The following is a 15,989-nucleotide window of genomic DNA, read 5'->3' as shown; positions in this document are numbered from 1 at the left end:
CTGAGGATCAATCTTACCAAAAATATGGCAGAATTTAACAGAAACATTACTTTGGTCACGACACTTTTGATTTTACTTCAACTATGTAGCAGCGTATCTTGCTCCACAAGAAACTCAATCACCAGAAACAACACGATCCGAGACGGAGACTCACTGATCAGCGAGGACGAAAGCTTCGAGCTTGGCTTCTTCAGCCCCAAAAATTCAACCTTAAGGTATGTCGGAATTTGGTACAAGAACATCGAACCTCGAACAGTTGTCTGGGTCGCAAATAGAGATAAGCCATTGCTGAATCACAACGGAGCTCTGAAGCTTGCAGACGACGGGATGTTAGTGGTCGTTGACGGTCAAAACGACACCGTTTGGTCTACAAATGCTAAGCCCGAGTCAAACAACACTGTTGCTGTTCTGTTAGAAACAGGGGATCTGGTTCTGTCTTCAGATTCAGACAGAAGCAATTATTATTGGGAGAGCTTTAACAATCCAACCGACACTTTCTTGCCTGGTATGAGGGTTCGTGTGAATCCTTCACAGGGAGAGAATCGAGCTTTTACCCCGTGGAAATCCGAAAATGATCCTTCACGAGGAAGGTATTCACTAGGGATTGATCCTATTGGAGCACTAGAGATTGTGATTTGGGAAGGTGAAACGAGGAAATGGCGGAGTGGACCGTGGAACGCAGCTATATTTACTGGTATACCGGATATGTTCCGTGTCACGAACTATATCTATGGGTTTAAGCTCTCTTCTCCTCCTGAAAGAGATGGTACCGTGTACTTCACGTATGTTCCATCAAATAGCTCTGACCTATTAAGGTTTCAGATTAGGTTTGATGGAGTTGTAGAGCAGTTCAGATGGAACAAGAATGATAAGATCTGGACTTCACTTCAATTAAAACCGAGCACGGAATGCCAGAGTTATAATCGCTGCGGTAATTACAGCGTTTGTGATGATAGTAAAGACTTTGATTCCGGTAAATGCAGTTGCATTGATGGGTTTGAGCCTGTGAATCGGAATCAATGGGACGACCGAGTTTTTTCAGGTGGCTGCAGAAGAAGAGTTCCGTTGAACTGTAATCAGAGCATGGTTGCGGATACAAGAGATGGGTTTAAGGTACTTAAGAGAATGAAGGTGCCTGATTTTGGATCAGTTGTTTCACATAACAACTCAGAGACATGTAAAGATGTATGCTTGAGAGACTGCTCGTGTAAGGCTTATGCGGTTGTATTTGGGATCGGATGCATGATTTGGACCCGAGATTTGATTGATATGGAGCGTTTTGAGCATGGTGGAGAGTTTATCAACATCCGACTAGCAAAATCTGATTTAGGTGAAAACATTTGAAAGATTATTACCTGACTATTCTGAAATCTGTATCCTTAAATAATGTTTTCGATTTCTTTTGTTGTGTAAACAGGACGCGGAAAGGAAAAAATGAAACTTTGGATCATTATTTTCAGTGTTATAGGTGCCTTCTTGCTCGGATTATGCATTTGGATCCTATGGAAGTTCAAGAATAGATTTAAAGGTAACAGCCTCTATTCACACATAGTATGGTTTGAAAAGGGTTAAGTGTGAAGACTCAGTAATCAATTATTTCATAATCTGCAGCTTTCTTGGGGAAGAAGAAAGATTTTCCGGTTTCCGATATCAGAGAGAACAGAGATAACTCGGATAAATCCTCAAGCTCGCCGATCCAAGTTATAGTAGGGAATCAAGTTGACACACCTGATTTGCCAATTTTCAGTTTCAACAGCGTAGCTTTAGCTACAGGAGATTTCGCTGAAGAAAACAAGATTGGACAAGGTGGATTCGGTACTGTATATAAGGTGAAACATAAATGAATATGAATATTCTTGAGACGAATGTTGGGTGATAAAGGTTTGATCTTTATGCTAAAATTTATGTGTTATGTTTTGACAGGGAAACTTTCCAGTAGATGGAGAGATCGCGGTGAAGAGACTGTCAGGGAAATCTAAGCAAGGACTAGAGGAATTCAAGAACGAGATCTTACTGATCGCGAAACTCCAGCATCGAAATCTTGTTAGATTACTAGGATGTTGCATTGACAACAACGAGAAGATACTTCTCTATGAATACATGCCAAATAAGAGCTTGGACCGGTTCCTTTTCGGTATGTTTTCGTTTATAACATTTTCAAGAAATATGTTTAAGAAGTTTGGGAATTGAGCATAAAAGTTGATCTACGTACATGGACAGATGAGAGTAAACGAGGAAGCTTAGACTGGAGAAAACGATGGGAGATCATTGGAGGAATCGCAAGGGGGTTGCTTTACTTGCATAGAGACTCAAGGCTAAAGATCATTCACCGTGACCTAAAAGCTAGCAATATCTTGCTAGACACGGAAATGAATCCAAAGATCTCGGATTTTGGTATGGCTAGGATCTTCAACTACAGACAAGACCAGGCCAACACGATCCGAGTCGTCGGCACATAGTAACTAAACAAACCTCTTTTTTTGGTTTCTCTTCTATAAACAAAATGAATCTGTATCCATTTCTAATGATTTTGATGTTGAAAATGTGAAGTGGTTATATGGCTCCGGAGTATGCAATGGAAGGGATGTTCTCAGAAAAATCTGATGTGTATAGCTTTGGAGTGTTGATAATGGAGATTGTTAGTGGAAGCAAGAACGTTAGCTTTCGAGGGTCTGAACATGGAAGTCTCATCGGTTTTGTAAGTATTTTTTACTGTACATAATTTTCAAGCCTATACTGAAACTAATAGGGGTGGATAATCAGGGAAAATAAAAATTTAGTTTAGGTTCCGGTTTTGGGTTTTAAAGTTCACAATAAAGAATATTTCTATAAAACATTTGTTTTAAGTAAGTTTATTTTATTTTCATCTCGTTTGTAATGTTCTAAACGAATATAAAAATAAAACTCCAGGCTTGGCATTTATGGAGCCAAGGGAAGACGAAAGAGCTGATAGATCCAACGGTAAAGGACAGTCGAGACATAAACGAAGCAATGAGATGCATCCACGTGGGGATGTTGTGTACGCAAGACTCGGTGATATACAGACCAAACATGGGTTCGGTTTTGTTGATGTTAGAGAGTCGAACCAGCCACCTTCCGCGCCCGAGACAGCCTACCTTCCACTCGTTCTTGAACTCCGGGGAGATTTTAGACGGTCAAGATGTTGCCTCGGTCAACGATGTTACTTTGACCACCATTGTTGGTAGATGACTATTTTGACCATAACTTGTTCTTCTCTTTGACTTTTCATTTTTGTCTCACAGTCTTTTTCTCATTTTAATAAATTTTCCACCTTGTGTAAATAATTAAATCTTCGTCTAACTAAACATTTTTTTATAATACATACATATTTGGATTTGAATATTGTCGAGAAAAAAAAAAGAAGCAAATTCGATAACCGGATCCAATCATTTTTTATCATTGTTTTATCATCACCAAAAAATATAATTGATTTAATCCTATTAAAAACGATATTCTATCTGACCACACTCACAACATATAAAATGATGACGAACAGTCATACCTATAACACTTTAAAGCTGCTTTGTATTTAGAGATATTTATACTCAATGGTTTTTTTGAGTTACATATTAAACTTTTTGACACTTTCATTTGATATGATTCTTTCCACTTCAAATATTTTGTAAAAAGACATAACTACCTATCAGCTCAATTAAATTAAAATGAACCAAACCAATTCATCTATATTACAAACCGATTAATGGAGATAACACTACTTCTCATTACTAACTAAAAAATTTAAATAAAATAAATAAGAAAGAAAAAACTTAACAAAACAATTCTATCTTTTTTTTGATCTGGTTCGTTCTTCTCTCTTCTTCTTTACACTATATTTTTTCTTTCATTCATTTTTTTCTCCATTAATGGAGACCACAAAATTTTCACCACAATCACCACTCTTCATCTTACAAACACCACCACCACAATCTCCATTGTTTTCTCCATCCTCTTCATCTTCTTCTCCGTCTTGCGCCGATAGCACTACAGAGCACCTTCTCCGCCAAGTGTGGCTCATCTTCTTTCTCCTCTGCCTTTCTGCTGATTGGGCACGACTTCTTCTTCACCGTCGGCGACGTCGGACATTTCAACATGGACGCATCCACGTCTCCAAACATGATGCATTTTAATCATTCAATACAATATGGTTATTCTATATGGACATGGACATATTGGATGATTGGTTTCTATTTGTTTTCATATTAAACGAAGATGAGATCATTGGTGTTTATTGATGCTGGAATGGACGTGTCCACAAGGACATAGCTTCAATAATGTATTTTTAATTTGACGTTTTCAGGCTGTCTCCATGACCCTTTTTTTTGTGGATGAATGTATATGGATTGCTTGCTTGTTTAAAGAAATATTGAAATTTAGTTTCGCGGCTGATACCCAAGTTTTATTAGAGAAGAAAAATTGGATGTGTCTAGGTGGATCGGTGTGTCGTGGATACATCTCCAACGTTGTCTATATCACCATCTCTGCTGTTATCCATATTGTTGTCCATGCCTCTACGCCGTCGTTGCTATTATCCATGCAAAATAAGCGATGAACCCTGTTGGAGGTGAAAACCGCACCCCGGTTTTCTCCGGTACAAACCGAGATCGGCATGACGTAAGCCCGGTTCACGAAAGAATGTACCGGAGAAACTGGGCCGAATAAAGTCTTGGGCCGAACGCAGCCCATTAAGCCAAGGTCGGCGAGGAGCTTCTCGAAGGAACCGAGAAGTTCCCTGAGTTCGCTCGAGAATAGGAAAGTTTCCTATTGGAAAAAGGAAACTACTACAAGAAAAGGCAAAGGACCGAGAGAAAAGGAAAGTTCTCTCGGTCCCATATCGCTGAAGATGCACTCGATGACCGACTCAGAGGATATATATAAAGGAAGATGAATCGACACCAGAGGACACAAGATATTCCAGAGAAGACTTAGAGACTGAGAACTCATCACTTTAGATTCTTAGTTTCATAAAGTCTTAAGTTCGTTATTCTCAACTTAATAACCGAACTCAGTTGTACTCTTTCGATTCGATCTAATAAAACCCGAGTTTACCGATCTAAAATACTGTTTTGCCCCTTGTTGATATTCATATATCAACAATTGGCGCACCAGGAAGGGGGCCTGAACAGAATTTTCAGTTCTAGATCGGACTTCGGATAGATCGGATCAGCAATGACGGACCAAGCCAACATTCAGGAGGAAGGAAACCCTCTCGGTGGAGAGAACGCTAACGTTCGAAACCCTGCGGAGCAGGGGGGAGGAATTCCTGGGGAAAACGCCGGGACTGAAGCCGGCCAAACTCCCGCAGCCGTAGGAGGTTTTGGAACTGAACTATTGCTCCAAGTGTTCAACGCTCAGTTCGAAGCCATTAACAAAAGGAGCGAGGAACGTTTCAGTCAGATGGCAGCACAAATCGCCGATCTCAGTCACGCACGAACTCTCCTTCGAGTTCGGAACATCATTGACGACCTCAATACTGACGGAGACCCAGCCGGAACTATGAGATCTACTGCAGTCGGATCAGCGAACGCACCAACATCGGATCTAAGTCGTGACGCCGAGTTCGAAGCGATGAAGGCACAACTTCACGAGATCACCTCGAAAATACATCAAGCAACAAGCGCAGCTCCGGAGATCGAGCGCGTCATTCAAGAAACACAAAAGACACCCTTTACACCACGCATAGCAGGAACACCAGTCAAACACATGGAGAAACTTAAGATAAAGATCTATGAAGGCAATACTGACCCCCAGCACTTTTTGACATCATTCGGCATCTGCATGAATCGATACCAGTTCAAATCGGCCGAGGAGAGGGATGCGGTTCAGTACCAGCTGTTTGTGGAGAGTCTGGAAGGAGTGGCTCTCGATTGGTTCTCACGACTCGAGGCGAACTCAATAGACAAATATAAGGAGTTGACGACGGCCTTCGTCAAACACTTCTCCATGTTCATCGGGTAGAACACAAAGAACTCCGAGCTCTGGCAGATAGCCCAAGGAGCAAGCGAGAGCCTTCGCGATTTCATCCAGCGCTTTAAAACAATCGTCGCTAATTGTACGATCAGCGATGAAGCCGCCGTCTTATGCCTTCAGAAAGGAGCTCGGATAAAGACTAGCTTCCGAAGCGCAATCACACACAACCCTCCACAGACGTTAGAAGACGCACTACACCGAGCTAATACTTACATCGCCGAAGAGGAAGAAGAGGTCGTTTATGAGCAAAGTTATTCGACAAAGCAACCCAAACGTTCGAAAGCAACAACTATCGAACCACAGTTAGGATACAGCATAGGGTACAAGAATCGTAAGAAGTTCTACGCTAATGCGATCCAACAATCAACCAAACAATGGAACAATAAATGGGTCCGTGGTGAAAAAGATCAGGACGAGTCCTTGTTCTGCGAATTCCACAACCGTAGAGGACATAGCACCAAAGAATACAGACACCTGCGAGAATATCTACTCGGCCAATACCGAAAGGGGCCAATCTCGGTTGACGATCTCCGTCGCTCAAACACGCCTAGGAACAGTGGGCAAATCTCGATTGACGATCTCCGTCGTTCAAACATGCCTCGACCAAATAACGTACAGCTCGAGAACGCCATCGCCAAGGATCCACCAACTCCACCGTCTTTACCGATGTTACCAGCTTTACCGACGCTACCACCACCGCCACCGAATGCGCCTGCATTGCCCGAACAACAGAAACACAATCGTGACGACCGAGCACCAGAAAACCATGCTCCCAAAGCAAGGAAACGCGTCAACATGATAATGGGGGCCATCGAAGCTTGCAGCTATTTGGTTCGAGCTATCAAAGAATACAGTAGACAGGCCGCCAGCGCGCCCAAAGTCCCGCACGATCCGCCGAAGGGAACGCCTTTGGTATTTACCGAGGCCGACACAATCGGGCTGCATAAACCCCACAACGACGCCCTCGTCGTCGAACTACTTCTCGACGATGTCGAAGTTAGTCGCATTCTGGTCGACACAAGCAGTTTGGTCAACATTATCTTCAAGGAAGCACTTGACCAGCTCAATTTACCGTCAGATAAGATTGAGCATTTTATCGAGCCACTTACAGGTTTCGACGGAGAACGCTGCATGACGGTCGGCATGTTCAACATCCCGATCTACCTCGGTGGAGTCGCAAAGATTTCCAGTTCCTCATCCTCGACAAACCGGCAGTCTACAACGCCATTCTCGGTACGCCTTGGTTACATGCAATGAAGGCGGTTGCCTCAACGTACCATCAATGCCTGAAGTTCCCAACTTCCGACGGTGTTTACACTCTCCGAGGAAACCAAGCCGTCGCTCGATCATGTTACATAAACGAGTGCAAACTTCGTTCGGCCAACCAAACCTGTGTCATCAGTTTGTTAGGGCCGACGAACGAGCTCGTCGTCCAGCAGACAAAGCCTAAGCAGTAGTCGATCGTTCAAGTTTGTATCGACGAACTAAGGCCAGAGCGTCAAGTCGGAATCGGTGCCGAACTCGACTCAAGCATCCGCGATCCACTCATTTACTTTCTGAAACAGCATTCGTCCACCTTCGCATGGTCGGTAGAAGATATGCCCGGGATTGATCCACAGATTGCGTGTCACGAGCTTAACATCGATCCAACATACAAACCGATCAAGTAGAAACGCCGAAAGCTCGGACCAGAGAAGGCACAAGCCGTCAATGGTGAGGTCGAGCGGTTGCTTAAAGCAGGATCTATTACTGAGGTCAAAGATCCTGATTGGTTAGCAAATCCCGTAGTTGTTAAGAAAAATAACGGTAAATGGAGGATTTGCGTCGACTTTACCGATCTCAATAAGGCATGTCTGAAAGATAACTTTCCTTTGCCTCATATCGACCGCCTCGTGGAAGCAACTGCCGGGAACGAACTACTCTCGTTTATGGACGCATTCTCCGGATACAATAAGATTCTTATGCATCCACAAGACCGAAAAAAGACATCGTTCATCACGAACCGCAGCATATACTGCTATAAGGTCATGCCTTTTGGTTTGAAGAATGCTGGAGCAACATACCAATGACTAGTGAACCAGATGTTCGCAAGTCAACTCGGACGAACTATGGAAGTCTACATTGACGACATGCTTGTAAAGTCACTCGTCGCTTCCGATCACGTCGGTCATCTTCGCACATGCTTCGATATCTTAGATCAGTATGGCATGAAGCTTAATCCTTCTAAGTGCATGTTCGGCGTAACATCCGGGGAGTTCCTTGGATACATAGTCACACGGCGCGGTATTGAAGCTAATCCGAAGCAGATCGCGGCTATACTCGAGCTCCTGTCTCCAACGACCAAATGTGAAGTTCAGCGGTTGACCGGACGCATTGCGGCACTTAATCGGTTTATATCTAGATCGACAGACAAGTGCTTGCCATTCTATCAACTTCTTCGTGGCAACAAACATCTCGAATGGAATGAGAAGTGTGAAGAAGCTTTTGCCGAGCTTAAGAAATACTTGTCTACACCACCAATCTTATCCAAAACCGAAACCGGCGAGACACTTTACCTCTACATCGCAATTTCGGAGTACGCGGTCAGCAGTGTCCTTGTACGAGAAGACCGTGGCGAGCAGAAGCCAATTTTCTACACAAGTAAGTCCCTCGACGGGTCAGAGTATCGTTACCCGACCTTAGAGAAGTTCGCCTTTGCCGTGGTTATTTCCGCGAGAAAGTTACGCCCGTATTTCCAATCTCACTCGATTGTCGTCCTAACGGACCACCCTCTTTGCACTTTCCTTCATAGCCCAAGTTAATCCGGCCGACTCGCCAAATGGGCCATCGAACTTAGTGAGTATGACATCGAGTACCGAGGAAGAACTGCAACAAAGTCTCAAGTCTTGGCGGATTTCTTGGTCGAGCTACCACCTGAGCTCGTTGAAGCTAATCCGGTCATACAACCTTGGATTCTCCATGCCGACGGCTCCTCCTTCCATAAAGGATCCGGAGTCGGGATTCGTCTCAAATCTCCCGAAGGAGAGGTTATTGAACAGTCATTCCGTCTTGGCTTCCCGACATCGAATAACAAAGCCGAGTACGAAGCACTGATTGCCGGACTGCGACTTGCTAAAGGTATCGGCGCCGAGCACGTACATGCCTACTGCAACTCTCAACTTGTAGCTAACCAGTTTCACGGCGATTACGAGGCCAAGAATGATCGCATGGACGCATACCTCAAAGTCCTTAAGGATGTTGTTTCAGAATTCTCAACCTTCGAGCTTACAAAGATACCCCGTGATGAGAATGCAACCGCCGACGCCTTAGCCGCTCTCGCTACTAATTCCAATCCCGATCTTCGGCGAACTATCGTAATCGCGGCAATCGAAAGACCAAGTATCGAGCCTACTCCGAGCTGTAACATCGTTACGAGACGACGTGATTACGAAGCCCAACCCAATCTTGCTCCACCCCTCACCTGAAAGACGAAACCCAGAGAAGTCATCACCGACCTCGACGCCAACATGGATGAACAAAAGGATAACGAATCCGATCTCGAGGCAAGTCCGAAGGCCAACACGTTCCAATCGATATCGAAGCCGAAGGTGAAGATGAGCCCGAAGATTGGACCTTATAAATTGTGGACTACATTGGAGATGGGACGGTCACCGCCGATAAATGGGCAGCTCGGCGCCTTAAAGCTCGTGCAGCTCGATACGTGGTTATTAAGGGCACTCTCCTCAAATGGGATGCGTCCGGTGTACTCTTGACTTGTGTTCACGGAAACGACATCATGGAAGTCATGCAGAAAGTTCATTAAGGAGAAGGAGGGAATCACTCCGGAGCTCGGTATTTGGCATTCAAGATAAATAAAGCTGGCTATTTCTGGCCTACTATGCTTTCTGACTGCGAAAAGTATACAGCATGCTGCGAGAAGTGCCAACGTCATGGCCCGATGATCAACCTTCCTACCGAGCTCTTGATGACCTCGACCGCACCATATCCTTTCATGTGCTGGGCAATAGACATCATCGGTCCTTTTCGCCGATCTACGACTCAGAAGCAATACGTTCTGGTCGTCACGGACTACTTCACCAAATGGATCGAAGCCGAGGCATACCCCGAGATTCATGGAATTGATGTCAAGAAGTTCGTCTGGAAATTTATCATCTGCCGACACGGAGTCCTATATGAGATCGTTACGGACAACGGAACCCAATTCACTTCGATAGTTTTCACAGATTTTTGCGCCAAGTGGAAAATCCGACTCAGTTCTCTACCCCGCGATACCCACAAGTAAACGGACAAGCCGAAGCCACGAACAAAACCATTATTGATGGTCTGAAGAAGCGACTAGATACCGCTAAAGGAACTTGGGCGGACGAACTCGATGGTGTCTTATGGTCTCACCGAACTACACCACGACGTTCGACCGGTCAATCACCTTTCTTCCTCGCATATGGTACAGAAGCTATGTGTCCAACCGAACTAACGTCCCAAGTATTCGTCGAACTATGCTCACCCAGTAACCCGACACGAATAACGACATGATGCTCGACACAATCGACTTAGTCGAAGAACATCGCGAATCAGCATTACTCCAGATAGAAAACTACCAACAACTGGCAACTCGTTACTATAGCAAGAAGGTTAAAGGCTGTCACTTTGAAGATGGCGATCTCGTACTTCGAAAAGTCTATCAAAACACAGAAGAAAAGAACGCAGGAAAACTCGGCGCGAACTGGGAAGGACCATATCAAGTAATGAAGGTTGTTAAGCTCGGCGTTTATCAACTTATGAAGTTAGACGGAACTCCGATCCCGCGATCTTGGAACTCAATGCATCTCAAACGAGACTACTACTAGTTCGTTACGAGCTTGATCTAAAAAAAAAAAAAAAAAAAAAAAAAGAGAGCCTCTGAACTACTTAGTCGGAGCAAAAAACACTTTTGTACTTAGAACTACGAATGACTTGATCACTTTAAAAGGTACGTAGGCAGTTCGTTACCGAGTCCAGCTATAACATCAATAAAATTTTATTCAATCAAAAAACGTCTAAGTTCTAGTTCGGAAATCACAAGATACCGAACTCCTTGTTCTTACATCGACTTCCTGGCCAGTTGTTTGATAGCATTCCACATGAATGCAAACTTAAAAAGCCGAGATCCGTCTCGCGAGCACCCACATGGTGCCGTGGTAAAACCATATATCAAAAGTCGGGGCCAGTCCCGCAGTTAAATTTCTAAGTCACCAAGAACAATAAGCCGAGCTCATCTTGCATACTTAGGTTCGACTTAGAAAAACCTTGACCTCGTTTCATGCGCTTACAAGAGTTCGAGTAAATTCACTCTTCCAGTACGACACGATTCACTTGGGTTCCCCAGGCCGAGCTCAAATGCTCGCACAATAAGCCGAACTCCTCAGATTTGCACCGTAAGCCGAGTTCTCAACACTCGCAAACGTAAGCCGAATTATCGCAATTCGCTATCGAGAGATAAAATTATGTTCAAACATCACCTACTAATTACCGATCTATTACTTAGGTATTATCACAAGTCGCTACCGATCAAATAAAGTCAAGTTCAAATTGAAAACCGATCTACTACTTGAGAAAATATTAAGAAAAGATACTACTGCAAAAGAACCCATGAAAGGGCAAATGAGTTTAAAAACCCACCGAGGGTTCAGAAATAACAAAATATTGCATATAAAATAACCCATGAAAGGGCAAATGAGTTCGAGTCAAAGAAGAAAAAGAAAAGACTAAGCAGTCTTTGAAGTAGCAGTTTGATCGGCGTTAAGCATATCCTCGTTAGAACCAAACTGCTCGCCCCTTGCAGGATCTTGCGCGCTCTGGGTCACGTTCACGACCGGAATATCATCCTCTTCCGCGAACGGAGACATCCGCTTATCTTCTTCCGTGAGGACGCAAGCGTCAATTGAACGGAAGTCTTCTAGAGCCTTAGCGTGCTTTGCCTCGATGTCAGCGATCATCTCAGGTGGGACCTCGTACAGACCCTTCTTCTTCAGCTGTTTGATGAAGCCGAGAACCCCAATAAGCTGATTAACCACTAAGTAAGGCTTGCGAGCTCGGTCTGCGTCATCCAAACTGCAGGTAACCTTCTCCAAGCGTTCGCAAGCCGTCGCGTGAACGCTCCTTGCTCGGCCTTTCCAATGGGCCACCAAGCCTTGCAGCCGTTCCTTGTCCTTCTCGAATTCCCGAGAAAGCAAGGACTGAGCCTCGGTCAGCTCGGCTCTTACCGCTTTCAGCTCCGAACTCTCCTGCTTCAGCAATTCAACGGCAATATGGAGAGAATCGTTGATCTGGAGCTCGGTGGCGAGACGTTCTTCTGCTTTGGAGATCCTCTCTTCCAGCTCCGAAACTCTCACCTGCTCGTCATACAGAGCTACCTCGTACGCGGCGACCAAATTGTTGGTCTGACTGGCGAGCTGCACAAAGTGAAGCATGGGTTAGAGCTCATACTTAGAAAAAATATTAAAATGAAGAAAAGGAATAAGGGAAGTACCACGACAGTTGTGCGAGCAATCCCCTTGTACAAGTTTGGGAACCGGAGCTCGGAGATCGCCGGAAGACTTGGAACCTCAGAAGAAATCTTGTGATAGAGGTCGGCACAAGCGTCGACATTCTCCTCAATGGGGGTTTCCTCGTCATAGTCGAAGCAGACCTTCGCCCTCTTCGCCGGCTCTGGCTCTGGAGAATCCTCGGCGTTATCTCTAGCCTGTCTCTTCCGAGAACGAGAAGCCTCAGCTCGATCCTGAGAAAGAGCGAGGTCCGACGCCACAGCCGTCGGTGGTTCGAGCTCAGCGGGTGCATCCTGCGCCCGAGAAGAGTCTTCAACCCTCTTGGTCTTCTTCGAGGACTTCTTCTTCTTCAGCTTCTTCTGACCTGCTTGGTCAGGCGAGTTTGCAGCAGGCGGCAGTTCTTCAGGCTGCTCGTTGGTCCCGTCGGTGGCAGGGATAGGAGTCGGATCTGCGACGTTTGGTTCCTCTTCATCGAACAGAGTTGGATCTCGTCTAGCGAAAGCATCCTGGCGGTTCGAAGTCATTTAGCTTGCGGTTTTGGTGCTTTACGTCTCGGAGCAGCTCGAGGTTTTTTAGCTCGAGCCTTTGACTTCAGCGGCTTCGGTTCTTGAACGGAAGCTGTAAAGGAAATCTATCAAGGAGGAGTTCGGAATAAACTCAGAATACAACAGGTAAAAGTAAACTCGATGATCAGACCTGCTTTCTTAGCTCGGCGCTGAAGAGTTTCTTCCCAAACTTCGGGCCAACGACGTTTTCCAGCTTCGCTAAAAGCTGCTTCGAACTCAGAAGTAAGGCCGGAGTTGAGAAGGAGACTTGGGAGATGACGACCTGCAAAGGAGAATCGAAAGAAAATTAGCAAGATACAAAGTTAAAAATCAACTAAGTACAAGATCATCTAAATCTACCGATCGGAATCTTCCACTCCGATTGAGTTGGGATGTCAGAGTTACTGACGGTGAGATCGTTTATCTCGAGGTAAAAATACTAGGATTCCCAGTCATTGAATTTACTGGGCTTAGCCCCAGTAACGATGTTCTTTCTCGGCTTGGCGTTCGCTGCGAAGAACCACTCTTTGTACTTGTGGATGTTAACCGAGCAGAGGTCTTCGAAAAGCCGACTGGTTGGGATTTCGCCGAGCTCATCGCATAGAGTAACGAACCCTACGTAGTTCGTTATTGAGGCCGGCATCACTTGTGTGAGAGCTACGCCACGCCGATTGCAGTAGCCAAGCAGACGAGAAGGAATTGGAAGGGTGAGCCCGCACTGCGTGAAGTACGTCAGATAGATACAGAGAAAGCCTTCGGGAACGTCCCATGGCCGATCTCCAGCTTCCGGTACTATGAAAATGACTTTGTCAGAAAGCCCGTTTTCTTCGAGTATGGCTTGAACGGCACCCGGAGAGAGGGAAGAAGATGGCACGTTATGAGGACGAACAACTCTCCGCCTTTGAAGTGGTGGTGAAGCATGGTTCATTGCTTCGAGATTGTCCTCGACAACTTCTGCTTCGGTGGCGTTCTCTTCGGGATTTTCTTCTTTGGACTCTTCAACCTCTTCGATCTCGTGATCGATAATGCCAGCGTTCGGCCCGGTTCGAGCATCCATTTCGCGAGTCTCCTTAGCCAGTTGCTCGGTCACTTCAACTCGAGGTCTAGCATGGCTACTGCCCGCATCAGCCGACCTAGAGTTCTTGCGAACTAGCTGTGGGGGATTACTCTCTCCTTGAGAAGAATTGGATGGACAAGGATTTGAAGAAGAAGAGCTCGGCTCCGAAGGCTCATGGCGATCTTCCGGTATGATCTGATTAGAAGAGGAATTGATCAAAGAAGAGTTGGAAGACATGTTGAGTTCGGAGAAATGAAGATGAAAAAGGATCTGCAGAAGGTGAAGAACAGCTTGAAGATCGATCGGAAAAGATTGAAGATCGATCGGGGAATTTGAAGATCGATCGGAAAGTTTGAAGATCAATCGGAAAACTCAAGAAATCGCGGCGGCGAGAGTTGAAGAAACGAGAGAGAACTACAAAGTAAAACTAGAGAGAGAAACAAAAAATCTAGAGAGAAGGGAGAACATCGTACCTTATATATGCTTGAACGAGAATAATGAATGCGAGAAAAAGTTTTTCCCTTATAAACAGTGGGAATCGTGATTCTTCGATTTTCGCGAAATCCTGGAATTCACGCGCCTCATTGAAGACAGGGTGCGAAACGTCCAGGAATGCGAATCGATTGCAGTTACCGATCTCAGTTCGTGACATACTCTGAATCAAATGAGTTCGACTAAAAGTCATTCCCTTTCATCGAACTGAGGGGGGGGGGGCTAACTGTTGGAGGTGAAAACCGCACCCCGGTTTTCTCCGGTACATACCGAGATCGGCATTACGTAAGCCCGGTTCACGAAGAAATGTACCGGGGAGACTGGGCCGAATAAAGTCTTGGGCCGAACGCAGTCCAATAAGCCTAGGTCGGCGAGGAGCTTCTCGAAGGAACCGAGAAGTTCCCTGAGTTCGCTCGAGAATAGGAAAGTTTCCTATTGGAAAAAGGAAACTACTACAAGAAAAAGCAAAGGACCGAGAGAAAAGGAAAGTTCTCTAGGTCCCATATCACTGAAGATGCACTCGATGACCGACTCAGTTGATATATATAAAGGAAGATGAATCGACACCAGAGGACACAAGATATTCTAGAGAAGACGACTGAGAACTCATCACTTTAGATTCTTAGTTCCATAAAGTCTTAAGTTCGTTATTCTCAACTTAATAACCGAACTCAGTTGTACTCTTTCGATTCGATCTAATAAAACCCGAGTTTACCGATCTAAAATACTGTTTTGCCCCTTGTCGATATTCATATATCAACAAACCCTGCAGCCATTTCTGCTTCCTCCACCGATGAACACCAAGTTTATAGTCGTATTTACATGGACAAACACAATGTATTTTAAACGTTCAAATCAGTATAGGTGTATCCACGTGGACATAGACATAAATCTTTGCATCGCTCTCATTATCCATATTTGTAATGGTCATAGTCTCATTATCCACATTGTAATGGCTATATCCATATAATGGGTATAAACATATTTCATCTTTATTTAGCATACTATTTGTGGTTTCCGCCACCATAACTTCATATCCACAATAACAATGGTAACATCCACGTCACGTGGATAACACAATTGGTTTTACTGTTCAACTTCGTCATGTCCGCCAGCCGATGAAGGTGCTTCAAAGTAAACTCCAACTTGTTTTACTGTTCCTCTTCGTCTTCGTAAAGCCTTAAACTGTTCAGCATTTCTCCAGCTATAATTATATTTTGTTAACTATCGGCTACAAACACCGCCGTGGAAGACATATATCAGAAAGATCCACTGCTCCAAAAAAGATTGACATATAACAACTATCAGAACCGGTAGATGAATGACGAATTGAAGATTGCGGCGGTTGGAGGGATCAGAATATGTAGTCTCATAATCAACGTT

General features: G+C 44.7%; 1 protein-coding gene across 1 annotated transcript; it reads left to right on the top strand.

Annotated features, from left to right (window-relative positions):
- Positions 1 to 3,341, top strand: LOC18009606 (putative G-type lectin S-receptor-like serine/threonine-protein kinase At1g61610). The gene is made up of 7 exons (XM_006391926.2): positions 1 to 1,330; positions 1,418 to 1,528; positions 1,612 to 1,829; positions 1,924 to 2,134; positions 2,221 to 2,458; positions 2,551 to 2,698; positions 2,911 to 3,341. The coding sequence occupies exons 1-7, from the start codon at positions 25 to 27 to the stop codon at positions 3,208 to 3,210; spliced, it is 2,532 nt and encodes an 843-aa protein (XP_006391988.1). The 5' UTR covers positions 1 to 24; the 3' UTR covers positions 3,211 to 3,341.
- The last annotated feature ends 12,648 nt before the right edge of the window (positions 3,342 to 15,989 follow it).

Source organism: Eutrema salsugineum, unplaced genomic scaffold (genome assembly GCF_000478725.1).
Source record: "Eutrema salsugineum unplaced genomic scaffold, Eutsalg1_0 scaffold_8, whole genome shotgun sequence".
Classification (NCBI taxonomy): Eukaryota; Viridiplantae; Streptophyta; class Magnoliopsida; order Brassicales; family Brassicaceae; genus Eutrema; species Eutrema salsugineum.
This window is presented reverse-complemented; position numbering and strand designations above follow the sequence as displayed.

Bases quoted from the DNA above. Each gene is read 5' to 3' on its own strand.
- LOC18009606 (XM_006391926.2), top strand. From the start codon at position 25: ATGGCAGAATTTAACAGAAACATTACTTTGGTCACGACACTTTTGATT. The intron at 2,459-2,550 runs GTAACTAAACAA...GAAAATGTGAAG, and splicing joins ATCCGAGTCGTCGGCACATA to TGGTTATATGGCTCCGGAGT. The intron at 2,699-2,910 runs GTAAGTATTTTT...ATAAAACTCCAG, and splicing joins ATGGAAGTCTCATCGGTTTT to GCTTGGCATTTATGGAGCCA.